The following is a 27,761-nucleotide window of genomic DNA, read 5'->3' as shown; positions in this document are numbered from 1 at the left end:
ACAATCAAATTAAGAGTACACTAATGTAAATGAATCAGTGGGTGAATCGACAATATGATGAACTACTCTTTATAAAAGAAATATTGCATAGTCCTCGTAGTACCACCGGTTTACTTGTCGCAGAATTACGGTCACGACGAGCCGGCTGCTGACCCACGCGAGGCCATGATTGGCCGAGCGTCGATAGACCAGTGTCTCTCTCAAGGCCACATAATCCTGACCTCGCCGTCCTTGAGGTCTCTGCATAGTTTCACATAGTTTCACGGACAGCGCTGTAACTTTTTCTGTACCGTCGGTGAATGAATTTGATGGGTGAAGCTTCAAGCTCAGACGAACCTAACCACATGACCAAAGGACGGAACTTTTTGTTTATCTGTGATTGCTTGACTCTCTCCCCTTGAGGTTCTGTGTATCCTGTTCAGATGGAACAATCTGAACGATGACGACCGACCCAGCAGCTCATATCAGCCGGACTGTTTAGTCTGGCTCTGGATACCTTCCACCACTCCCGTTCTATCCTCTAAACCCGTAGCCAAGTACCATGGTCCCAACGCGTCGTGCAACAGACGTCTCCTGTCATTTACCTTGTCGAGCCACTCATGCCGGCGTGAGACGGCGTGAGTGAGACGTGAGTGGATGTGACCGGAGTGACTGAAACCTTACTACGACCCGGTCGTCCTCTCCGCCTGTTGAGTCGCCAGGATGGCGCCCTCTTCCCCGGGGGGAAGTTGTACCGAAGAAGACAGGCGTGCGCTTCAGGCGCATCGTCAACGCCTCGCTCGAGAACAGAGCTCGCTCTCGGTGCCCGACGCTTGATCAACAGACCTGCCTGTGTAGCGTGTAACGTTCTGCCTCGTTAATTAAGCCACCTTACAATATATATATATATATATATATATATATATATATATATATATATATATATATATATATATATATATATATATATATATATATATATATATATATATATATAATATATGCGGTATATATATATAAATGCGGTTATCAATGAACGGTTCATATATATATATATATATATATATATATATATATATATATATATATATATATATATGAACCCTTCATTGATAACCGCATTTCTTACCAGGTAATGATCGAGAGAGAACAGAACAGGTTTCTTTCTGGACGTGCTTTATCACAGCTTCTATTGCAATTATATTCCAACGACTGGAAAGGATTAACCGTCGCACAGCCTTTTTTCTCGTTCGTTCCATCGCCGTGCGAGCAGGGTCAGCCGAGCGCCAGTGCGCCGAAGGCGTACCAGCGTCGCTACCGAGAGGACGCCACGTCGCGACCTCTGCTGGGCGCTGCGCTCGGCGTGGTGGCCCTGGCTGTGGTCGTGCTGTCCATACTGGCAGTGCGCCGCGTGCAGAGCCCGATGCACACGGCCCCCGACGTCTGCGACACCGACGACCGCGTTCAGCCTTTAGCTGGGATCGCAACGAGATGCGACCAGATTTCCGTTCACGTGGCTCCTTCGATTTGTCACGGGGCAGCTGAACGTTCGCCCGGTGCATGCTCTCTCTGATTCCGCTCTCGAGAGGGCTCCGAATCGCTGATTACCGAGTGGTAGCACCGCAGGAATCAGTCCAGTGTAGCATTAGTGCGACTCTATTTGTGAAATTTTTTATTTCATTTGGTTAAGGTGACGTCATCGTATGTAAGGTTAATTTAATTCTGTGATTTGGCGTGTAAAACTCACGATCCTATTACGAGGCACGCTGTAGTGGAGGACTCTAGATTAATTTCGGCTCCCTGAGCTTTCTTACCGTGCGCCTAAATCAAACTGCAAGAGCATTTTTTTTTTCTTTTTCATTTTGTCTTCATAAATTTCGCCCCAGTTTCAAACTCATTTTATTGGCTCGTTGCGAGTTAAATGCAAACGACATTGAGGGAAAATGCCGCTCCTACTGAACAGCATAACGGGCTCGAAAAAAATCAAATTATGGGGTTTTACATGCCAAAACCACTTTCTGCTTATGAGGCACGCCGTAGTGGAGGACTCCGGATATTTCGACCACTTGGGGTTCTTTAACGAGCACCTAAATCTAAGTACACGGCTGTTTTCGCATTTCGCCCCATCGAAATGCGGTCGCCGTGGCCGGGATCCGACCCCGCGACCTCGTGCCCAGCACCATAGCCCAACACCATAGCCACTGGGCAACCACGGCGGGTATAACGGGCTCGAGCCTATGAAAATAAATGAACAGGGGCTTTAGGGCAAGATGTCCAAATCGACAGGTTTTGTGGGAAAATACCAATTGTGTAAGCGTAAAATGTGACCAACGGCACGCTTGGCATCCTAAGGCTTGGTCAGCGAACACTAAGGTCCTCAGCGAAGTGCCTCCGCCGCGGCTGCGGAATCGATCCCGTAACCTCGGCAGCAAAACGTTATGACTCCTAAGCTATACCGCGGCGGGTGTACGCGCAGGTTGGACGTCGCCGGGTCTGTCGCCGAGCGCCGCTGGGTCGCCGACCTCTTCTCCCTCGACTTGGCGTTGGCCGCCATGGAGCTCAGCTCGGAGGGGAACCCGAACAAGCGACCCCTGCGGCTCAAGTCGCTCGAGTCCCTCACGTCCTGGCAGACTTTCTACGTCAGCTACTGCAGCCACTACTGCGCACAGCCCGACGGCCGACGACGGTGCAATCTCGCCATGAACGCCTCCCAGTTCGGCACATCGTTCGACTGTCACCCTGAGCAGCCATCACCACAAACCTGTGTTTTCGCCTAGAACAGAAATCGGTGTTATCCGGTTCATCGAATTCGCTGCTGTGGAGTCCTTTGCCTTTGATTTGTCGTAGTTTGGTGAGACTTATAGCGCATCGCTGAATAATCGGGTAGCTTAATATAACGGTTTTTTCACGTGATTGCGCTAAGTTTAATTATCGTCGCGGCCGATATAATCGGGATGGCTGACACAGAGTTAGCAATGGCAAAGTGACATTTTTTTTCGTCAGTGGTTGACCCGAGTCACTGGGCCGCACACAAAACGTTTGCCACTTCGCAGTACGCCTTCGGCGCTCTGTCAATGTCACGGTCGCAAGCGACGAGAGACGATGTCCACAGGCTGTTTTGCGTATGCGTCGCCCAGCTATGAACAAGAGCTTAAGTATAACCCGCAAATCAAAACACTACAATACATTGAAGTCGAAGTAACGAAGAGTCAGTATTCATTGGTCGGAGGCCGCTAAAGCAGTGTCGACCTAGGCAACCCTTTCGACGACTGTTCCTTTGTCTGAGGAAGCGATATCGCTCGAGCTTTTGTCCTTGAGTCCTTATCCGGTCACAGTGTGGTGAACATAGCGCAAACATTTGCCTAGTTCTCGTCTAGCGAGCACCACAAAAATTACTACATTTTACTGGGCGCTAACTTACCTGTGGGGTAAAATACACTCGAAACTGCATTTCCATTTTTTTTACATCACGGAAAAGATAGACAAACTTTATTGTTCCAGGCGGACAGCTGAAGTATTCCAGTTAAACCAGTCGGACAGTCTGACTAGTTCAGCTGGAATACTTCAGGTGCCGATTTGCTTACAAAGGTGCTCAAGATTACGGCTAAAGCTCTCGAACACAGCGCTGCAGGGCGCAAAGAAAGTTAAAGCCACAGTATTTGCGAATAATTGTCTCGAGCTGCATAATATCTTTCTCAATCGTGTGCCCTTCTTGGTATACCTTTCTCTAGACCTGAGCCAGTAACACAATAAATATTAGTTTATTTTTCTTGAACACACAGTTCAAGCTCTCTGAACAGAAAATGTAGACGGATATGCAAAACAAGAAATAGCGATAAATAACAGAAGTAAGAAAGCTTAACAGAAGGTTTCATATCGGTCGTGGCAGCCGACAAAAGTAAGAGTAGTACTGGTGATGCCACAACTGTCCTGGTGCGTCCTGCTCCAGTCCTTGTGCAGGGAAACCGTGCTTTGCGCAAATTGAACGTGAGAACCGTCGAATGGCTACCGCTGCACTGAATGACGGGAAAGCCGTGCTACTCCGACTCCGTATTGAAGTTGAAGTAGCCCTGCGACTGCTCCAGGATTTCGTCGAGCTTGCTCACGATCGCCGAAAACGTTGGCCTGCAGATGGGGATGGCGTTCCAGCATGAAGTCATCAGGTCGTACCTGGAATGAAGCCGCGAAATCGATAGTGAAACGGGAACGATCACACTGGCAAAATAAGCATAGGCCCCTTGAGCATAAGCATAAGTGGCACAGAATGCAAAGCTGGAATATTCGTTAGGCTGTCAACATCAGTTGCAGCTGACAGCCCTCTCGACTGGGCCTGCAACATTTCCGAAAATGTTGAGCAGGAGCAACAGAAAAGGTGGTTTTATTTTTCCTGTTTCTCTTTCACAACATTTTGAGAATTTATAGCTTCTATTATACCAGCAATGAAAAATAATTCTTGAATACATTCGATAATTGCGCAGAGATGATTACGCAGCGATAATTACGCAGATGCCCGAAAGTGTTTCGTCTGCCGTATTTTTTGGCCTCGACTTACCTCTGTGCAACATTCAAGAAAATTTTTCTTCACTACCATATCGCTGTCACGGGGGACCGGTACACCACGTAAAAGCTCGGTTGCCAACTTGAGCATTAATGAACTGCATAGGCATCAGCTAACTTTCCCGTCGCTGAAAATGAATTTGGTCCCTCCCGTTACCTCCAGCCTATCGCGAAGGGAACCAAATCTGTTTGCATCAAGAGAGAACAGTTTCTTTGAGTCTTTGTAGTTCATTCACTTCAGTGTGGGGCATTCGCAAGCCATATACACACAACGCGCAAACGAAAGGCAAACTTCGCAGCTACGAGTCTGCTCCTACAACACTGTTGTGAGCACAGTTTGGTCCAGCGCGCGCAGCTTTAGTAGTCGGTGAACAGTGGGGCTAGTTTCGGTATTGGCAACAAAGTGTCGCCATGACACTGGTAGCCAAAGGAAAATTCGATAACTTTTGCACGTGTGGCTCTATTTTTTCAACCTACATAGCAATAACGCGAAGTGATGTAATTACGTGTAGAAATATGTGCTTTTGGCTATTTTCATTTTCGGCGTCTTATATATTTATTTGGTCGTTTCAGTTGTTGCTCCAACGGGCGGCGCATTCGCTCTTATCACTTCGGCTGCCATTGTGTTCGTCTGCTCCTGCCGCTTTCTGTGCACGTGCACGTTTTTTCGTATGGTCTGCAGATTAATATTTCCTTTCTGTGTCCCCGGAACGTTCCAGCAATGCCGTAAACTGTGAGGAAAGGGCACAAGGCGTGCTGCGCGGCTGTGTCGTGTGGCGACTCGGGGAGGAACCGCGGGGCGAAATTTTTCCCGTCTCCAGATGGACTAGCGGTAAGCACTTTTTCTGCAGTCGTTATGAAGAAACAAGCGCTATCCTTATCAAAACAGCTATAGAACGAAGCGAAATGTCTTCCACACTTCAAGTGAATAGCTTTTTTTAGTTTGGCGCGGCGCATTTTGCTGCCGTTTTGTAAGAAACTGAAGCTACTTGTTGAAAGTTTCACATGGGCCGATTGATGCTAGCGGACGGGCAAACGGGAATGTCGCTTTGATACACGTTATCGCTTGCTCTTCATTTTTTTCCATGAGTGCAATACTTGTAATTTATATTTGTCGAAGATATTTGAATGCTTGCTGCACAAACTGACTCCGCTAGAGGGCATTGCGGGGACCAGTTTTTTGTTGTGACATTATCCCCTTTGAATGTTCATGAACATGGCAGAAGCAAAAGAAGATTACGCAGCAGTCAACTGAGCTGCACTTCTTTTCAACCTGTGCCTAGGACAACAGAACTTTTTCGCCGCTGCATCATGCTCTCAACTTTGGTTTCGCTTTTAGGTGTTCTTTAATCATGGCCACGCGGTATAGATCTGACTTATGGCGAAATCACGCTAGTGGGTGAGTCCTGGCGGGTCTGACATGGGAGCAAAATGTAACAACCGCTACCATCTGTGTGCGGACTTCACAGAAAGGGGCTACGCCGACCCGGTCAAAGGATTTCTGTTGGGAGCGGAAGAGCGGTCCCTGGTCGATGGAGGTAAAGAAAAAAAGTTATTAGTGATTGCGAATCTGTGCTTCCGTAGTTAATTATTTTCGTAGAGAAACCAATTGACAGGGTACGGCGCAAGTGCTATGAGCACGGTGAGCGCTGTCTTTTCCACCTCGTCTGCTACGGCGCCGGGAGCCATGGGACGTTACGCAGCGAAATTTGCTCCGCGCGTGCCAAGAAACGGCGTGCTTATCAGTTTCTCTGTATCGCTTGCTCGTCTGCGGTGTGCGATGTTCCAGATTACAAGCTAAACTCAAAAGCCGAAGAGTTTTCGCGGACAAAGACCGAATTCACGTTCGTAAAACGTCGCGCTGCGCTTGACGCTACCGCGTGCGATGCGGCGAAGCCGGTTCTTGCCCCGCGCTGCCGTGTTCTACCGGTTTTGTTTGCCACATTATAGCAGAAAATTATTCCGGAACAAAAATTCCAGTGTTCAGTTTTTCAGCACCTTAGAAGTATTGGTAGTTTTCCTCGTACGGGCATCTTGCAGAAAAGTGAAGCCGAGTAAAACACTCAATTACCGAATCCTTAACAAGAGTAATAAAAAATTTTCATCGATCAAGAGAACTGTCTCTAGAAAGCTGATGCCTATTATTCTCAGCCAGCTATTGAGAAACCAGCACTGCTTAAGATGTTACATGAATGAATAGCAGCACTAAAACTTGGAACATCGTTTAAATTTTGGAGACATATTTCTACTTCAAATCCTCCAACCAAATATAATCACAATTTACCTGCATGGATTGAAAGCACCATTTTACGAAAACAGTTCTGTTTTTCATCGCATTTCACAATGAACGGGCTTTCATACGTTTAAAAATGAACGGACTTTTCATGTGCTACCATAAATGTGACGCGATGTCATATGGCACGCTTTTGTCGCCAATACAATTCGCTTTACAATGGAACATGACACTCAAGCATAGACAGAACGCTGCGCTGGTCCTGTGTGCCTGTGTGTAGTGTTCCTTGACACAACGTGGTACGTCGGCGAAAATTCGCCGGCTGACCTCACAAGATGTTTTCATGATGTATCTGGCTTTACAAGTTCTGCACTGCCGTAGCGAGGCCAACAGCGGATAATATACTCACCGGAGACCACGGGCATCATCAACGACTGAGAGATGACACACAAAGATATCGCAAGTCAGCGAAGTTAAAGAACTGCCGAAATTACCCTGAGGGAAGCTCTAGAGAAGTTGATGCATCATGTGAGCCCAAAGTTCTACCAACTCTTGCAGTGTCAGATGACGCTCCATTGTCGCAAGAGGAAGAGAAGGACAAGGATAAATATTTGTCCGGAGCACGAAGGTGTGGTCGCGCAATTGTGTGGTGTGTACACTTTACTGAAAGATAAGCTAACAGTGTACTGTAAGAAATCTTTTTCCATGCTAAGTGTCGCATAGACATGCTGTTGTAGTTCTACTATGCGTAACTTATGCTGCACATAAATGACATCAATCTGGATGGCGTTTCCCCTCGCGCATCAACAGAACCGTTGCCATGGCAGCACGCTTGACTCTGTTTCCTTTCTCACCCGGAATTTGACCTACCAAGCATCAGGGGAGAAAATGGCGCTCGTGTGACGCAATTCTCGTTTACCCGGCCGGTATACCACCTGGCATAGCCGTGGCGCAGCCACGCGCTCGCGTGTTCACCCTAACTTTGCTGATCGCTGTACGTTGGCGTGTTTTCGAATGTTTATTTATATGAGTCTGTTACGAATGTTGTTAGGAACATTCTCCAAACAATGACCCAGAGGGCGTCCTGTATTCTGCTACGTCTGAAAGGTAGGCTACGTTTTCCAAACGAAACTGAAAGCTTTATATGTAGAAAAAAGACGCTTTAAAACTGTGCTGCCGTTTTCTTATAGTCGTCGCTTTTAGTATTGTATACTGCGCAGCAGATACATATGTATAATTATGATTATATGATTATATGTTTATGATTATATGTATGATTATGATTATGATCATATGTATAATTATAATTATGATATGTATATGTATAAATCCTGATTTTTCTTATGGGTTCTTTCTTTAAGTTTTAATGGTCCACTTTTTCATTGCTGAAGAAAGCTTGAAGAAAACCTTTTTCTTTACTTCTTTTTAATCTTTGCGGGTTTTCTCCTGGCCCTTACATCTCTGTTCTCGACTACATGCTTCAATACAGTTCAAAGTTGACCCTCTGTCGCGCTCTGTACGTTTGCAGCAAAGTCAATGTCGAAGCTTTGGCTGCAGTCTGAGCAATTACTCGCTCGAACACTGTTAATGACTTCAATCCTCCTCAGTGGCTATGGTGTTGGGCTGCTGAGCACGAGGTCGCGGGATCGAATCCCGGCCACGGCGGCCGCATTTCGATGGGGGCGAAATGCGAAAACACCCGTGTGCTTAGATTTAGGTGCACGTTAAAGAACCCCAGGTGGTCAGAATTTCCGGAGTCCTCCACTACGGCGTGCCTCATAATCAGAAAGTGGTTTTGGCACGCAAAACCCTAAATATTATTATTATTATAGACTTCAATCCTATGTCTTGCTGTTTTCTTTTTTTTTCTGGCTTTTCGTCTACGCCGCGAAAGTCTAGTGATTCGTGTAAGCGGTCAGAATTTGGCCCTTTCATGAACATTGTATTTGTGTATTGCAATTAATATGTATGCTGCACCGTTTAAAACGATTATCATGAGACTTAGAACGACAGAAAGCTGAGCTAGTTGGTAAGGATTCATTATGCAAAAGAGAAGTGTAAGAGAGAGACTATGGGACCATGAGATCAGACCATGAGACCATGAGACTATGAGATCATGAGACTATGGACATTTGTTTCATCTAGCCAGAAGTTCAGTTACAAACGCGGCAAACTGAACAAAATTTTCCGAACTGACAAATTTATCGGCTGCTTTGGCTAGAAGTTCTACTTGCACACGATAGACGACCTACCCGTGGGTAGGAAATGCAGACATAAGGCTAAAAGCAAAAACACTTGTGTACTTCGATCCGGATGCAGCTAAGAAACCCAGATTGTCGAGATTATTCCGGAGTCCCCCACTAAAGTGTGTCTTATGATTAGATCCACATTAGATTAGATCGCGTTTAATGTCCACAGAATTTAATTGAATGGCCTTGCTGACTCTCATCGTCGTCAACTTTGCACCGCACGAACGAGCTGCGAACGAGACAAACCCCCAAAAGAAAAGCGCGCGTTCTTACGTTTCCTGTGGACAACTGGCCGGCTTCTCTAAGCGGTGGCCTGTCGTCAGAAGGTCCAACAACTGGTGGTTGGCGACGCCAGGGTAAGGCGTGGCGCCCAGACTAGCCACTTCCCACAGGAGCACGCCGAAGGACCACCTAGACAGCAGGAGGAAGAGGCGAGCGAACTTCCGTTGCCGAAAACTATGCAGACCTGCCGCGTATTTTTATTCTTTTTTTTCTTTTTTGCGTATCTTTTATGCGCAAAGTTGCAAGGGTAATAGATTTTCACGAAAGGTAAAATTGTCATCGACTCTACAGTAGCTCGAACGTATACTGTCATGTGCGTGACGATCACAAAGGAAACGACAGTATGTAGCATGAAGCTACTGTCGTTTCCTGTGTAACTTTGTGCTACTGTAGCTTGGCCGGCAAATTTCCCGTTGCGGCCTTTTCCTCTTTACAAAATTTAACATCTACGCACATGCACGGAAGCAAGACGAACGCAAGCTCCTTGCTAGTTATTCAGCAGAAGTACGGAGATAAAGAAAGGTAAAAAATGAGAACCGCGCGGACGATAACAGTGGTAACAGTGGTGACCTTAACAGCCAGAAAACCTTGTCACAGCCGTAGTCTCTCTGACGGGCGCTGCATTGATGCGCTCAGTGACACATTTTATTTTAGAAAAGAATACAAAATAAGCCCAGAATTTATGTTTTTACTTTTAATTTCGATTCGCATAACGCCCTGTTTTATCGGTAAAACCCACAAGGGATAATAAAATTCGAATCATTCTTGTTAACGTCGAAATCAGTGGCTAGTTAGATACAGATTAAATCGTTACTTAGCTCATTCGTTATCGGTTAATGCACCTGCCAGTCAGTCAGTGGAGTGGTTAGTTAGTTGGAACTGGCGCCCAAGTTATGACTCCGCGACTTGCTTTTTTTCTTTTTATTGTGGTGCGCTATCACGTGCAAGCCTAAGCTGCCCGTTTATATGGTTTTGACATACATAAATAAAGGCCATAATCAACCACAGAAGCCAACAGGAGTCATGAACCCTGTTGATGAAAAAAGGGGATGTGAGCCATGTGAAGAAATGCTACCTAAAGTGTACTGATATAATAATACTCAATTTTTGACATAGTAATAAACATTTGTACGGTGTTAAAACCAACTCCACATGCTTCGATTACCACCACAATGAAACTACTATCACGCGAGACGTCCGATTCAGTTTGTGTCTTCCTTTACCATCAATAACATTGTTTGCCGGGTGATGCCTTGGTCCTTAAACCTCCGATCATCTGAGCTTGTGACGGACATCCTGTAAACGAGTGTGAAAGTACGCAAGCAGACACTCCTCACGCACACGTCGCTCATGGTGGTGAAGGTCATGTGGGAGAGCGACTCCAGCGCCATCCAGCGGGCCGGCAGGCGACCGGCGCCTTGCTTGCGGTACAGGCCTTCCTCGTACATGTCCCTAGAGAGGCCCAGGTCGGCGATCTTGGCATGCTGTTCGGTGACGAGTAGCACGTTGCGGGCAGCCAGGTCGCGGTGCACCACGCGCTTCGAGGACAGGAACTCCTGCAGTCCATGCAGTTCATTATAACATATGAAGACGCCAAATAATGAGACACACACAAGAGAAGAGAACGGGACAGGGCGCCACTCGCAACTGTTTTATTTACAGAACGCAGGCACATATATACTGCCAGTCAACACATGCGCACAGAGCAAACATTCATTCACGCATCTAATCAAACATTCATGACGCACCAAGCTCAAGAAACCTCGTCTCGGCCTTATATAATGTTATCGAAGTATCGCTAACGCACAAGCTGCCTTTCCTGCCTATGTGATAGGCTTCAACCAGTTCCCTAGTTCTATTATCTTTACTTCGGACAAGAATCCGCACGTCTGAAAAGCGTGGTTCACAAGAGCGTGAGGGAAGGGTCCCGATGCGTTTAGGCAAATTTAGGCAACTAGCCCAACAAGAAGTGCATTTAAGTCCATGCAGAGCAGAACGGAGGCGAGCTTCAGACAGACAGAAATCAGCTATCAGCTATATAAGCTTAACCTTTCCAGGGTCACTCTTTGAGCACGTGATCCCAAGTGCAAGTGATTCACAAGACTCCGCGTTTGACTCGCACACAAATCTCTCACCATTCCTTGGGCGACTTGCCGTGCCAGCGACAGAAGATGCAGCAGTGACGGTACTTCTCCAAGATCTGAGAAAAAGAAAGCATGCACAACCTGTGAGAGCTCTGATGAACACTGATGACTAAAGTGCGCATCTAATATACACCGGTCCTATTCCTTCCTTATTCTTGTGAACCAGGCTCACAATCACTGTGTGACCAATTCGAACTGACAGTGTGATGCCGCCCTACCACTGCCACCACCAATGCCCTCCATGTGTGCTACCTGACGGTACGCATCTATGGGCTTTGACAAGTTATGTGTGCCAAAGATAGCATGCAGAGCATGCGGTAATGACTGGATGGTTAGCAAGAGCCAAGGTTATCTGCAGCACGCTTTGAACGTTTTCAAATTATTGTTATGTTGCTGCAATTATTTTTACTCTTTGTCTACTTTGCTTCAATTTTGTGCAGATGAAAATAAAATGCCTATTCATGCTTCAATGCTAGCGTAACAGAGCAAGTAAGTGGCGTCTTGACTTCATATACACAGCGCATAATAAACGAGGCTGATAGCCCGGTGACGTAAACCTTGCTTCATAGGCATGTTCGCCGCAAATGCCCATTGTATTAACAATTCATGTTCCCAAAAATGTTCTTAATCCGCTAGCTTGATTTGTAGTTGTAACACACTGAAATCACAAAATGTAGCTATCAGTCCCACTTAAATAATGTCTCTAACTGGTTACGGTTGTTGGAGACAGCTATATGCTTATATCAAAAAATCGTCTAAAGTCACTCTGACAGGAACGTCAAGAAATTCTGAATGTTTCTTGAAGATATTGTTGCGATGCTCTCTCAGTCGTTCATTTTAGCAACCACTTTTCCAGATCACGTAGACTTGACCGCATAGGCCTGACCTCATGACAACCGCCCGCACACCCAAGCGTCAAAACCATGTCAATAGCGTTGCACGACACAGCGCAACTAGCACGTAGCCGCATAGCAAAGCTCAGTGGCTTACAAAGCATGGTATTGAACCACATTACGATCAATGGTTTCTTAGAGTACACAGTGAACTTGGAGGTTATGTAATGAATTGCCTTTAATGTCCATAAACATACAATTTATGGGGGATTTAAGGAAAATGTTACACACAGCAACTTGACGGGCCTTAAAACCCTGTCTGAGGGCAGCAGCAGCAGGCACAGGCACTGATTCAGTACCGACAGCAAAAACAATACATTACAATACAATGCAAGGTTGGCATGAATTTGTGCAGTCAAAAAAGAAAATTTCCATATACAAAGAAACACGACAAAACATCAAGCGATCTGCAGTTTACACATAAGAAAAAAAGCAGCAATTTGCAAAAAGCAGCATGAAACAGCAAATTCGATGACCATCAAATTTCGTTGAAACAAACGCGAAACAGGACAGGAAGTGACATTGATGTTATTGTGCATGAGTGTGTTTAACAGGCGTGGCAAGCGATGGTGTAGCACTTGAATAAGCGTAGTTGGTTCGAAGACGTGGCACATGCCATTGTTCGGGTGATCGTGTACGGTACTCTCTTCACATCTGGTATCCACTGATTTAGTCGTGTTCGACGACAGCCTTTGAGCGAAGCACACTCAGTAGATTGCATGATCGCGATGTGCTTCGATTGCTGAACAAACCAAATGTTCTGTGTTCTGTACAACGTAATTGATGGGAGAAACAGCAACTACCAAAAATACGTCAGCTTTTTCGTACGATTTCTATCCTTTGGCTGCACATAGTACTTATGTAACACATCCAATAAGCCGAACTGAACTGAACAATGCTGACAACCTCCTGCACAATCAAATAGACCTTGGTTTCGACAACTTTTCGTGACAGATTTCCGAAACGTACCTTCTGGAATTCCAGAGTCGGTGCTTGTTGTAGATATACTGAGCAAACCTACATCAGCACTATCGGATCCGTTTTCATGAGCCTGCATGAGCAATGAGGAATATTCAACGCAAGACAGTCTTTCAGGTGCGAACTGAGTTCGTGACTGCGATTACTTTATGCCAGACATCACAGTTTCATGCCAGGACAGAATAAGTCGAAGATTTGAGAAGCTTTGTGGTTCAATTGTAAATTTATGTAACATAAGATGCCTCTTTCTTATGTTTACAATACTTCGAGGCCATGAGAGCACACACAATGTTGTGAAATCTACAAAATTATCTTTGGCTATCCCTTTAAAAGCTTCGTAGTAAAAACCAACTCTTTGACTAATGGGCATTTTGTTGGGTTAGCTTTTCGTCAATGCAATGATCACAAGGGCTGAGTGGGAAGGTGTCTGAGAGAATTAGAGAATGAACAAGTGAGTCAGGTAATGGATGAGCGAACCGCGACACTTCGGAGCACCAAGCCTGAAAACTTTCCCGTAGAGTCCGAATCACGAAAAGGTTGCACTCACGAAATGTCCGCCACCAGATGTACCTTCCCCTTTTCCGAGTCGGGCCCTGGTCCTTATGAGGTACGTCCTGAGGTCGCCCAGTGGGCAGTACTCAACGACCAGCGCCAGCCTGGGACCCATCGTGCAGTAGGCTCGCATGCTGACCACGTTCGCGTGCTTACCCACAAGCTTGAGGAGTTCAATCTCTCGCCGAAGGTCCCTCCTTTCTTCGGACGTCGGCAGGTCTGTGCGATAATGACACTCAGATTTTAATGACACAGAAGCCGTCACAGCTATGATGCGCCGACTGGTCTGCGAAATCACGGAGACTGAACAGCCCACACAGCATATCTGAATTCATTTTGTAAGTGTCAATCATCATCAGCAGCAGGAGCCTGGCTACGCCCACTGCAGGGCAAAGGCCTCTCCCATACCCCGGTCATGTGCTAATTGTGGCCATGTTGTCCCTGCTAACTTCTTAATCTCATCCGCACACCTAACTTTCTGCCGCCCCTGCTACGCTTCCCTTCTCTTGGAATCCAGTCCGTAACCCTTAATGACAAATGTCATTAAGAGTTACGTCAAGCACTGCCCTAACTGGGACTCAATCACTATGTGAGACAGAATGCGCAAACGGTATAAATGACCACAGGTTGTTTTTAATATAAGCTAGAAGGATGCTCAAGGAACATGGAGGCATTGTAGTTAACCCGCCGTGGTTGCTCAGTGGCTATGGTGTTGGGCTGCTGAGCACGAGGTCGCGGGATCGAATCCCGGCCACGGCGGCCACATGTCGATGAGGGCGAAAACACCTGTGTACTTAAATTTAGGTGCACGTTAAACAACCCGAGGTGGTGGAAATTTCCGGAGTCCTCCACTATGGCGTGCCTCATAATCAGAAAGTGGTTTTGGCACGTAAAACCCCATAATTTAATTCTTTTTTCATTGGAGTGATCCGCAGTGGTCGAAAAGGAATGTTTCTGGCATCTACTTTTAGAGAAGGTGACTTGTCTTCCTAAGGGCAACATCTGCTTTCCTTGGCAGCCGTTTATGTAGCTCACTCCCCCACCACCCATGGGGGAAGGAGAATAAGCGGGCGTGTAGGTAAAGCGAAGTGTAGCGCAGGATGATGCGCGTCATAACAATCGAAAAAGATGGGTCCTACCCTTGAGCATCTTGACGGCGACCGTCTCGCGGAGCTTGCCGACCCAAACGTGAGCCCTGTGCACCACGCTGAAGGCGCCGCGGCCGATCTCCTCGTGCAGTTCGAGCGTCTCGAAGGGAATCTCGTACGTGTCCCGGGACCTGTGCAGCAGGCGGAAAGCGCTCCTGCGAAGCTGCAGGAACTCGAGCTCTGAATCGGCAGACTTCTTGGCGGCTGCTGGCGACGAACCCAGCTCCTGCAAGTGCGGGATACCGATTATATGGTCGCGAAAGGCAGAATCGATTGATTGATTGATTGATTGATTGATTGATTGATTGATTGATTGATTGATTGATTGATTGATTGATTGATTGATTGATTGATTGATTTATTGGTTCGTATGGTTTATCTCTCAATGTCCGAAAATAACACTGGGGCTGTGAAAGACGTAGTGTAGGGGACGGCTCTGGACAAATTTTTACTTTCTGGGATTTTTTAAAGTCCACCTAAATATAACGTCAACCAATGTCTCTGGAACAAGCTTGTCGACTTAGCGAGTTTCACGAGCCTTGGCGGTATTGTAGTCGATCGTTACTAAAAGATAAGCAATACATGTGAAAGGAAGTTACTAATTGGGTGTTAGTGCTGAGGGCCTACAAAAACTAATGGCAGGGTTCAACGTCCCGAAAGTGCAAATTGAGTTACGAGGGGCGTCCAAGTGAAGGGCTCCCGTAACTTTTGATCACTTCATGTTCTTTACTGGGTACCCCAAATCACAGCCCTGGCCATGCCCGAGTGTTCTTTTGCATTGCGCCTCTACCGGAATGTGATTGCCTCGTCTGGGAATTGAACCGGTGACGTAGCGCTCGGCAGCTCGATGCCATAGCCACTGACGCACCTCGCACAGCAAGAATGTTGACTGACATGGTCTCCGAAAGCGTAAAAATGGCAACTGTTTAACGTTGTCAACAGCACGGTGACCGGCATTGGGGACCACACACGACACCCACGCGGAATGGACGACTGTTGCCAAATCTGGATCAAACATTGACAACCCCGCCCTTGCGCTGATAGCATACTCTCTTCATCCCTTTCTCTTTTACCGAAGACATTTTACCCAAGACGTATTCGCCAAGGCTTTTTACCAAAGAAATCAAAAACAATAAACTGAATCTTCATGCAACGAGCAAAATGGCGCCGGCTGCGGCATTGCTGAATCTGGAACGAACAACACAGAAGACTGCACAAAGATTATAATGACATACGCCTTTCTAATTCTTAGCGCGTATTTCGTCCTGTTCGTTTCTCATACGTGAAGGGCGGAATGTTGTATTTTCCGTGTCGTTGTAAATACGGTTTTATTTTAAATGTAATATTTTCATTACTTTATATTTGTTTTATTTATTTGCTTATTTATTTCTGTTCAACGGAAAGACGGAAAGTAGCCAAGGTACTCTCTATCTCAATTTATCCGCGTCAACCGATGTGTAAGAGAGCACAGTAGAATGGAAAGAAACAGTTACACAATATGCTTGCGAGAAGCTGCACCAGACCCGGCGTGCCAGTGAATGTACGCACCCATGGGGAGATTGCCTTTGGTGGACGTCGCCGCTGATGGACGACGTACCGTGAGGCAGTCGCCGTGGCTACGGCCACGAACACCACGCAGGTCCCGACGCTCCACAACAACACGGTGCTGTACCGTGCCTGCCCTGCATGTGCGAATATAGAAGTGGTCTTGCCGGGAGAAAAGCGGTATACACGCATTAATTACTCTCATTCTGACTTGTACACCAGAACCGCAGTGTCAATTGTACTATCGTGTGTGCGTATATATATATATATATATATATATATATATATATATATATATATATATATATATATATATATTGCCCACTTGGTTTCACGTTATCTCGGGAGATACAGTAAAACCAAAGGGGGTATTCCGTAAGAGTCCCCATAGTTGACTATCCATACGCTGACTGGCTGGAGCTGTCCGAGTGCATGTCCAGAAACGTTGGAGACAGGCAGTACCGAAAGCTGAGTGAATTGGTATACCATGCTGACGTAGTACAGCGCGACAAACAAGCGACCAGAAAGCGTTCGGGTCGTATTTGTTTCTCGTTCCTTGCTTATCGCGATATTTCTTTCAGTAAGCACGATTTAAAAAAAACATATATTTCAGAAGGCCTCCTGAATTTCAGCAACTTTCAGTAAACAACGTCGAGACGGTGCTCCCTTTTATTGACGTGCGCATTTGCAGCAATTAGGTATAACCTATTTGCCGCATTATAGCACTGTATTGGCCAGGACTAAAGCGCTGCGATGACGCAGCAAGAAAGTTACGGATTTTAATAGGCATGTTAATAAAAGGGTGTACCATCACGACACTGCTAACTGAAAGTGGTTGAAATTCGGGCGGCCTTTTGAAGGATGATTCTAAAAGAATGCTGCCCGTCTAGTTACGGTTGGGCACCGATGTGAAGTTCTACGCATGTTCGCACGGTAAATGTTCAAAATTCCTGGATACCAGACGGTGACAGGCGCCCCTAGCCAGTTTCTTCCTCGCGGGTACAGCTCCAGCCAATCAACCGCTGCCGAAATGGGCAATCCTCTAGGTGGAGTCTCACAGAATACTCGACCAGTAGTTGTTTACGCCTGGCCTTAAGCTTTTTTATAATGTATAACTTTTTAGTCTTTATCTATTTTGTTTACTTTATCCTCAGGGCTGATATTATACTAGTAAAAAAAAAGGTTGTAATAAGGCACTAAAGCAAGATACGAAATAGCACAAGAGAACAGAACGAGCAAATAGCAATGACATCAAATAAACGACTCGCATCTCCATTAGTGCATTACACATGCAACCATATCAAAACAAAAGAAAAGATCAACTGAACATATTCGCGCACCAGAAGACTTAGTTATTTAGACTACGCTGGCGAGTGATCTGCGCAAATGGTCAGTGACGGTTGTGCTGCCTATAAGGAGACAGAAAAGTAGCTCCAATTATGGCATCATTTAAGAACTAAGGGACTGGGAATAAGTGACCGTGTTATGACGCATTATGCTAGCTCTGAGCACGTGGTCTATACACGGTGGTGTGGGAGGAGCGGGTCTCATCCAAACGTGCAAGAAAGTTGCCAGACAAGCATATAGGTTATGTGGGCAGGCTCGAAGGCATCTGCTTTCGATGGCTGCAATATTCAAAACTGGAGGCCGTGGGAGACCCTTCTGACCAGCTCCAACAATCGAGACCAGGTCTGGGCCATCCAGCTAGTAGAAGCAGCCACTGTGACTCAGGGGATCTCTGCCGTCTGCCAGGCGGAGGGAGGCCGCGTCCGCCCTTGTGATTGCTGGCATCAATAAAGGCCGACTCTCTCTCTCTCTCTCTCTCTCTCTCTCTCTCTCTCTCTCTCTCTCTCTCTCTCTCACACACACACACACACACTCACTGCTGTACTTGGTGATCGCCGGCTGCCCCAGACCTGCAGGGCTCTCTGCCTGCACCAGCACGCGGTAGAGGGCGCCATCCAGGATCTCAGACACGCTCAGCTGCTGTGTCTCCTGACCATGGCGAATGAGAGAAGCGAGGCGATGAGGGAAAGATCGATCGTCCACTCAACCAATCAATGAATCAATCGATCAACCAATCAATAGATCAGTCACTCAATCAACCAAGTCTTTATTTGAAATTCTAGGTACTTATTAAGGAGCAAAGGAAAAAAATTTTAAACAGCCTACTTGGCTTTACAATATAGACACATTAAACATATAAACACAGGAGACACATCACGATGCCAATTATTGAAATCGTGAAAGAAAAAAAAACAAAGTAAGGGAAATACAACAGAGTGCGAAATCGAAGCCTGGCCAACTTGGCGTGCATTTATACGCTGCAAGACATGACAAAAACAAGTGATAACTGCACGCGTCCGTGTGAAAAAACGTCACTGATGAACAAATTAAAAAAAAGAAAGCAGTGCAGAATGGTTAAATAAGAAAATACTGGAGTGAATGAGGGAAGAACCAATGTAATGCAATCCATAATGGCATGCATAAAATTAAAAGAGGAAAAAGATACGAGAAAGAAACAACCTAGTGAAACAAGGAACGAGTGAGGGAAAATCTGTATCAAGAAAGGAAATGACAGGAGCTTACAGAATGAAATATACTCAAGAAAAAAAGGGTTGAAAGCTCCCTTGAATGAACAAAGAATGTAGTGGAAGGCATCAATAAGGAAAAAAAATGGGATAAAGAAAGACTGGAGGTGAAAGAATACTTTTTTGATTGATGACAAAAAGCAGGAAATCAGGAATAACACCATGAATGGCAGAAAAAAATTAAAGCTATATGCCGAAGTAAGGAAAAGGAATAGAAAGAAGGAGAAAGTAAAGACAGAAAAAAGAAATTAATGAAGGAAAAGAGGAATATGAAGCCAAAACGAAGCAAGCCTGGAAAAAAAGGAAGGTAGAGTGAAGGAGGGAAGAAAAAAGAATGAAGAAAGTAATGAAGAAATAATAGAAAGGCAGGCAGGCAAGCAGTTAGCAATAAAAAAATGTCATATTAAAATAAAGGCTGACTTAACAAAAGCAAAAGGAGGAAATCTCGCTTACGGCGCCCACGGTGCGCCTGATTCTGCGTGTTGGCTTCTCCTGGATGTCGAAGATCGAGCGCTCCTCCTCGATGGTCACCTGGTAGCCGAGTACGCGGTTCTCCTCCGAGGCGTACGCCGGCGGTGACCAGGCGATCCGGAGGCCACGACTGGGTGGCGCCACCCAAGTGGACGGTGGGCGTTGGACCTCGAGCACCTTCAGTTCGCTGGGGGGTCCGGGAGCTGGGAGGGGAAGGGCAACCCAGCAAGGCACAACCAGACACGACGAATGTCACGGTCACTAACGATTCTCAATCAGCGCGCAAAGAGGAGGCACGCGTGGAACGACGGTACACTGGTGATTTAAGGTTTGCTTAGAAAACGCGCGTTTATTAAGCGCAATCCTGCGCTCTACGCATGCGCCACTCTACAGCACTTTTATCATTGTGCTGAGAATGTTGTTCAAGTCGGGCTGTCTGGCGAAGCGCGAGTGGTCTCAGTTGCAAAATTTCAATATCTTCGTTTGCTCGTACATTAAATGTGAACCAACATTAATTGAACACGTTTACAGGAGTACAAACGATGAATTATTTTCTATAAAGCTTCCTTTCCAGGCGTATCAAAACGTTTTCATTAGGCAGCGTTCAAGCCGAGCCGGAAATGCTACAGCTCAGGGTGCGATATTGTAAAATTCGCAATCTTGTCGCCTTTGAATGGCTCACATCACGGTTACACCATATATAATTGTGTCAAAATGGGGACGTGGCGGGAACTTGACAAAATGAGAGAAGTTCAGACTTTCAAGAACAGAACCCGCGTTGTCCCTAGGTATGCCTCGGTGTCGCCTTTCAGAAACGCCCATAAACGGCGCCACCAGGTTTTACTTGGTAAGCGACCATAGCTAGAAAACTCCGTAGCTGTTCCGACGGCCTTCCAACGCGCGCCACAAGATCTCGAAGGTCACGCGGTTGCTCACCGCAGAGGCTGAAGTTAAACTGGTAGCAGTCCAGGCAGCTGGGGGTCTTGAACCACATGGTGACGGCGCCGCCGGCCAGTTTCTCCGTGGTGTCCGTGCTTCGCAGGACCACCGTGTAGTTTGTGTCGAAACTGAGGCCTCGCATGTCGTAGTGGAAAACGTCGTACGGCTGCAGTGCAGCAAGGAAGAAACGTCCCCGAATTTACATGTGAAGATTAATAAGATTACCCGAGGGCACCGATTTTAATAAACTACCAAGCGTATGAGGGGGAGCTCTTTATTCAAAAGCAGATAAGTTTGTTGCTGTGGAAATATTCGCCTACATCATACTCCGTAACGAAAGGAGAAAGGTGCTAGTAGGAGGAAGGCATGGGAACGTAAAAATAGCAATACTAGATATTTTTATTCCACTTTAAGGTCCGGCTTGTCATCTTTGTTTGACTGTTACGAGGTAAATTCGACATGAACGTCAAGGAAACCACGAAGCTGAATGCGCTTATTTTGTTTAATCCAGTAATGGCTATGGATAATTAAATTTCTGTGTATACCTTCATTCTAAGAAAGGCTTACACCTTTTGAGTCGTATCTGGCCACACAACAATAAATGTCATCTGTCTTGTCCGCATTTCTTTCTTACCCGGTATCGGTACCGGGTAAGAACCCGGTACTTCCCAATAACGAACAGCATGCGCATTATGAGCACGACGTATCCTTGCCGACAGGAAAGTAGCGGGCATGGCGTTTTCAAGAAAGGAAACGCAAGCAAGGCAGATGACGATTATTATTGTGTGGCAGATATACACCCCAAAGGATGTAAACTTCTTTTAGTGTTCATACGTAAAGGGAGACTAAGGCTTCTTGCAAAGGGGGAGCGCAGAAGTGGCGTCGAAAGAGACGCGATAGAGAAAAACGAGCACTTGCTACTTAGCTTATTTTGAAAAAAAAGACATTAGCACTCATGCGCATACGCTGACAACGGAATTTTTCACTCTAAAACAGGAGGCAACTGTCACGTCACATGAGAAGTTACGATAGCAGACACGTGTTTTCGTCAATCATAACTCCGTTAGTGCGAGTAGCAGCACTAGTCTGAAGACACTAACTTCAGACGTAACTTCATACGACTTGGTTTGCGGTGGCGCGGAGCCCTGTGGACATTGAAGCCAGAGAAGGTCTGCCCCCGCCTAACGTTCAGCTGCTCGCAGAGAAATTCGAGCAGACACGTGATCGGGATCCAATCGGATCTCGGTAGCGCCTCCAAGCGCCCTGGGCGTGAGCACGGCGCCCTGAATGAACCAGGCGAATGTTTTGTTGCGATAGCAATTATATGGATACTGCAGGCGCATTTCTTTCGGGGTCGTCGCCGTCGCCGTGGTGTTCCGTATAGAGTTCGAGCACGATAACATCGTCGCCGCGATTATGTGCTGTATGTGTGAGTGAAACTTGCGAGGGTCCCCCCGATGATCGCGGCTAAATCTAGCACGCGCAAGAGAGGAAAGCGGGGAGAAAACGCGCCGTCTTCCGTGACGCGCGAGGCACCGGGGGCAGTTGTGGGACGACGGGAACAAAGGGGGGGGGGGGCATTTTACTCCGGTGGCTGCTGCGCACGGGTCGAATGTGCGGGGGTCTTGAAAACGATCTGCGACGTGGACAAAATGCGTCGTCGCGCGGGCCTCATCTTCAAAGCGATCTGAGATGTGGACGCGGAGCGCTGGTAGTTTCGCATGCGCTGTGCTTTCCACGCTTAGTTCGCGTTGAAGCGAGAGGTAGCACCGCTCGCTGCTGCTGCCGCGCTTCCTCACTCCAGCGTTTTGACAGCGAGTGTGCGCGGTCATCGAGATGTATTCAAGTTTACCTGTGCGCACGTGACACGGTGCTTGTTAATTTAGTTAGTAAGCAAATGTTTACGAGTTTATACGACCGTTTGAATTTGTTATGGCTATCGATGCTACGCCTTCGGGGCGAAATTGCGACTTTTTCATGCCATTGATTTCGACAATGCCAATGTAAACGGCCTTGCGAGAGCGCTCTTGAGCAATTGAAAGCCACCAGTCGAATGTGCTATGCGCTATGGTACTTAACTGAATGTACTTAATTTGCTGAATGTACTTAACACGGACAAAACCCAGCGTGGTCTTGTCAATCTTGCGTCAAGGATGTCAAACTATTGTATGTGTTTCAGACTCTTTATCGCAGAAAACGTTTTCTTTGTTTTTTTTCTAGGCTCAGTTTCTTTTTTGGTTTCTTCAGAATGAACTGTAATCCTTCTTTAGCGATATGCTGCTATCGAGACACGAATCGACCGTTTAAAACTCCGTAATGTTAGGGGCAGTTAATGTAAAAACTTCAAGATGATGTCGGCCACCTGTCTCTCCTGTCACCGCCTTTTATGTCATATCAACACTGCGCGCGCGGGAGCAAATATGTTTCCTGCTTGCCGAAAATGCAATTTATGAGTCCAACTTGGCGGCAGCTTTACCCGTTTTGTGAAATGAAAGCTAAAAATGGGCATTGTAAAGAAATAAAACATGGCGCCGTAACTACGTCCTTACGGCCTATGTTTGAGGCGTACGGTGATCTACCTATTAATTAACTGTGGCTACTGCAGTCCCTACCACTTCATCTGGAACTCAAGTACAGGTATGTGTTGTAGGGATGTCTTCCGTATGTTGGCCAGCACCCCTCCTCGTGACAGCGCATGTATAGCATTCGTTAATCCATAAAAAGAAAGTCTTTAGAACGACTGAAGTAAAAGTAGGGCTAGGCAACAACAAAACAAAAGAATAAGAAGACCCGCCACTAGAAGACCCGCACAGCACTTGTGGCGCAAAGAAACGACTGTTTTCGTGGTCCTTGTATACAAACGAGTTAGTTTGCCCAAGCATGCACTTATAATGTGGTACGAGCGTATTCTCCCAGCCTGATGCATATTTCGGTTTCCTTTCGTTTGTAACAGGCTTACGGTTGTCGTGGTAACATTTTTAGTGGCACGCGCACACATACTTACGTAACGAGGAAAATAACCTTTCAATAGAGACACTTTCGCTATACACAAAGGCCTCATGTTTTTTCATCTAGTATAGGTAGCTAAATTTGCATTAGATCTATCTAATATATATTGCTGAAGTCGCAATAGAGGACGCCTCAAAACGCAATAGTTTTCTTCGGTGCCTAACCACACGTCATAAACCAGTTAGGTCAAGACGTACGCAAGAACTTGTGAAAATGCAAGATATAGGACAGTGATATTTAAACACGTAAGAAAAAGCACCCGTCAACTTGAGCACAGGACAACTCACTTTTATTTTACTTGCCAAATTATTCTTGCTATTACATAAACGGGACAATAAAAGAGCCGCTATGATTGAATTTAAGACGAAGCACTTTTAGAACAGTTGACTGTCAGAGATTTCCCACAGGAAGTTCTTAGGGTCGCTGTCGCCGATCGGACGATGGCATCTACGCAGTCGGTAACCTGTAACGCAGAATTTCTTCTTAAAGTGGGCATCTCCTTTCAAAGCCCCTTATTGCGGAGAAGCACGCTTTGGCGATCCACATTTTCCATCGGGTTAGTACATGCGCACGACATCGAAAGCGCGGGCGAACAGCACGCGTTTGAACTTGCCACCTTCGTTCGATTTCTTCCCTTCTCGCGAGGCTTAGAGAGGCACGCGAACTACTTCCAAAACAGTAGTCTGTGAGCGTGACTCCGAAAGACGTACCTTCGAAAGTATAAAATGAGTAGGCGGGACATTCCACTTGTCCGGCAGGAGGTCAAGAGCGTAGTTGCACGAAGGATCTGGACGAACAGAACACAAAATCCTAATATTACATAGAGAGGGCTAGGCGAAGGTTTTAAAGGAATGTAATGTCTACCAAATATAAAGGTAAGGTGTGTTCGCCATTTAATGAAAAAAAAAGATAGTTTCCATAATATGCACCTCGTGGTGTAGAAGCAGAAGACGAAAAAAATATCCTAATTTTTAATCTTGTAAACTTGTAATCTTGTAAACCAGGGAATATCAGAGGTTTCAAAGGACGGTTCCGCAAACGCAAATCCAAACCACGGTTTTATTGTTATTATTCCTTTTTTAACAAATTTTATTGATTTATTGGAAATGTGTACATTGTATGGAAGCATACAGAACAGTGTTCCTTATCTCACGGCTTATTTGGCACCTCCTTGTGAATGGTGCATAAGAAATATACTGAAGGAGTAATTGCGGATCATATGGGGGGGAGGGGGGAGGGGGGGGCGGGCATTCTTTTGAACACTTACAGAATAGAACTGTATTGTTTTTGTTGTAGATGTTTGTTGTACGTTGCCTGATCTGTAGCCTTTTCCCGGAACAATAAATTAAACATCGCTGGCTTACACGTGACATACATCATTTACGCCATATTAAAACGCCTATCCTAGGTTACACGGTGAGGCTGGAGCTACGCGGGCTACTGCAGAAAGGCAGATTTTCACCATGACAGCAGTCCACCAACGCTGTGGCCCCTGGAGATTATATTGCCTCACAGCTGGTACGGTGAGCACACTTCGCCTAATTTTCATCTACAAGCCCCAGCTGTGTAACTATCCCGAAAATCCCCGTGCTTCTTGTACTACCTGGAGCATGTCTTTAGCTGCTTTTCTTCTCGCAAAGAGCGCCGACTCATTCAATTCACAACCATGCTGCTACGTGACAGCTGCGTGCATGGTAATCGTGTTGAGAGTAATCTTCATCCAAGGCCTACTAGGCTTCATATTCGCTTCACGCTGGCTTCGGACCAGCTTTTGTAATGCAGAGGCGCTATCGCCGTCCTGACGCTTACACTTGTCGCCCGTTGACCACGTGAGCCGAGAGACGATGAAGTGGCCGTCCGGCGTCGATTTGGACACGTCGACGTTCAATGGTTCACCCGGCGCAGCGACATCTGCAATAAAAGCACACTCGTGGGAGAGACGGCAGCGACAACTCACTGAAATACAGCGCCGCAAGCGCTCCCTCGCAGGAAAAAGACAGGCTTGAATCCAAACACATAGTATCGTGTATTTAATCAATGTCTTTGGGAATACACATAAACGTGAGGCCCTTTTAGAAAACGAAATCACTGAGAAATTCAGACACCTAAGTCCCACCTAACTTGTAGTATGCGCATTTTAGAATCTAACAACTCAGCACCATGGAAATAGTCGCGAGTGTCTGGTTTTCGCAACAACGGTGCCCGCTCGTAGTCTTTTTCTGAATGTGCCCTAGCTGCTTAGGAATATTGAGTACAAGAGACTCAGAGAGGCCAACCTAGGGCGTAAGGTTTCAGGGTATCACGCCTGTTGGACAACAGACAAGAAATGCGTTAATTTTTTCCTGCAGTATTTGCATCACGAATGGTCGCGCGAGTATATTTGTTATCCTTTCTTGTTTAATATTTAGCTACGTATGCCTTGCAACTAATCCCCCGAATTGAAAAAAAAAGATTACGCGAGTACTGCTAGAAGAGGACAAAGGATGGTAAAAAAAGAAATTTGAATGCGCTTACTCTCCGAATAGTAAGTCCATGGGCTTGTTCTGGCTTGGCTCAGTGGCCCGCTCTTGGATACGACAGTGACTCGAAACTGGTGTTGTTCGTCGACGAGGTCTGTCACAGGAATCAGTCCCTGATAGCGCTGTGCACACAAGTATACATGCTGTTGTGGTCGCTTTCTTACCGTGCTATACTCAGGCTGCATGTGCTGTAATTGAAGTGAGTCGCGACGAAAGTAACTTTTGTCGGAGCCACTGTTAAAGAAAAGGCAGGCCAGATAACGAGTTTCCGCAAGTAGACTGCAACAAAATATTGGGCCACGCAAGAGAGCCCAGTTTCAGATAGTGTATGTCTAGAGTAGCTTCTGTACAGAGAGCGAAAGAAAGAAGGAATGCAAGAAAGAAAGGCACAAAGGTCAATTACACTTTGTCTGGTTTGCTACTACGCACGTGGGGAGGGCGATGGGGGTAGCAAAGAAAAAGAGAGAGAGATGAACTTTATGTTGAAATATAAGTAAACACGTAAGGAAATGCTTAAAGTAGATGTTTTGATAACAAAACTGATCTGAAAAACACCGTCATTACCTCTCGCCGGAAATGACGCATGACTTAAAACGTGCGTCTCCTCGGCGTGAGCTCCGAGATTGGGCGTCGCCCGCGGCTGCGCGCAGAAGCCGAAATATCACCGACGCAATGTGCTGGGGCTCGCGTAATATACGCTAACCACCAGATATATGCGTCGGCGGGGTAGGAGCTATTTATAGGCTGCTGATAAAAAATGTAGACTGTTTTCAGCCTTCCGAACGAGAAGGGCTGCGAATTCCGCCCTATATTTGTATTTCCACGTTGTAGTGATCGTGAAAAACCAAGCCCTGTCAAACGGTGAATCAAGAATCTATAACATTTTATTGAATGAACTTGATTACTACGTGCCCATATAATAGAGCAATACTCAAAGCACAACAACGTCGGTGAGCACATTCGTCGGCTTTCACAATCTGAACGGCGGGTCAAGTGCGTCGGCTATTCATATACGTGAATCACGGTACATTGCAATATGATTTCTACTCGCCTTAGTAGCTCTATATGACTATGGCGTTGTACTGATGGTTTCGAAGTCGCGGGATCAATCCTGGCTGCGGCGACCGCATTTCGATGGCGATGGAATGCAAGAACGCTCGTGGTGCTTATGGTACCTTCGGCTGGTCGCTTCAAGGATTTGAGTCGACGCATCCAGATCTGGAGCCACTCTCCGTCAAGCCAGAGACAACTTTCCAAACCTTTCCAGCCTCATCCAAACATGCCTAGAGCGACAGAAACAGATCCATGGGCAACTTTCGCAACAATACGCGACTACAAACAGCACAGACTTGAGAAAAATGGCGATATCTGCTGTCGCCGTTCAGGAAACGGAAGTGGCGGTTGTCCCATGGTCGTAGCTCGACCAGATGTCGGAGCGACTGCGAGCGCTCGTGACTAGATCCAATCGCATGAATGGAACCAGCCAGACGCGTTTCGAGCGCTTCGTTCCAATCAGCCGACTACGGAATTGCGTGTTAGAGAGCTCTAGTGTGTTCAGTAAGGATCAGCCGAAGATACCGGCAAGATTTATGTGCGAATAAGAACTTCAGCTGGTCAAAATTAATCCGCAGTACCTCACTACTGCGTGAATTACACTCAGATTGTGGTTTTG

At 46.2% G+C, this 27,761-nt stretch overlaps 1 protein-coding gene and 1 long non-coding RNA gene across 2 annotated transcripts; both read right to left on the bottom strand.

Annotated features, from left to right (window-relative positions):
- Positions 1-9,287: 9,287 nt before the first annotated feature.
- Positions 9,288-21,252, bottom strand: LOC142590738 (tyrosine-protein kinase receptor torso-like). The gene is made up of 10 exons (XM_075703166.1): positions 21,196-21,252; positions 20,559-20,727; positions 19,605-19,825; positions 18,444-18,555; positions 16,564-16,697; positions 15,007-15,241; positions 13,886-14,086; positions 11,436-11,500; positions 10,642-10,856; positions 9,288-9,429 (listed from the first exon to the last, which is right to left on the bottom strand). The coding sequence occupies exons 1-10, from the start codon at positions 21,250-21,252 to the stop codon at positions 9,288-9,290; spliced, it is 1,551 nt and encodes a 516-aa protein (XP_075559281.1).
- Positions 21,253-24,280: 3,028 nt separating this feature from the next.
- On the bottom strand, positions 24,281-26,181 carry LOC142590868 (uncharacterized). The gene is made up of 3 exons (XR_012830246.1): positions 26,085-26,181; positions 25,380-25,481; positions 24,281-24,357 (listed from the first exon to the last, which is right to left on the bottom strand). It is a non-coding gene; the product is annotated as an uncharacterized LOC142590868 (long non-coding RNA).
- Positions 26,182-27,761: the final 1,580 nt, after the last annotated feature.

This window comes from Dermacentor variabilis, chromosome 8 (genome assembly GCF_050947875.1).
Source record: "Dermacentor variabilis isolate Ectoservices chromosome 8, ASM5094787v1, whole genome shotgun sequence".
Classification (NCBI taxonomy): domain Eukaryota; kingdom Metazoa; phylum Arthropoda; class Arachnida; order Ixodida; family Ixodidae; genus Dermacentor; species Dermacentor variabilis.
Note: the sequence above shows the minus strand (reverse complement) of the source record. Positions and strands in the feature narration are given on the sequence as shown.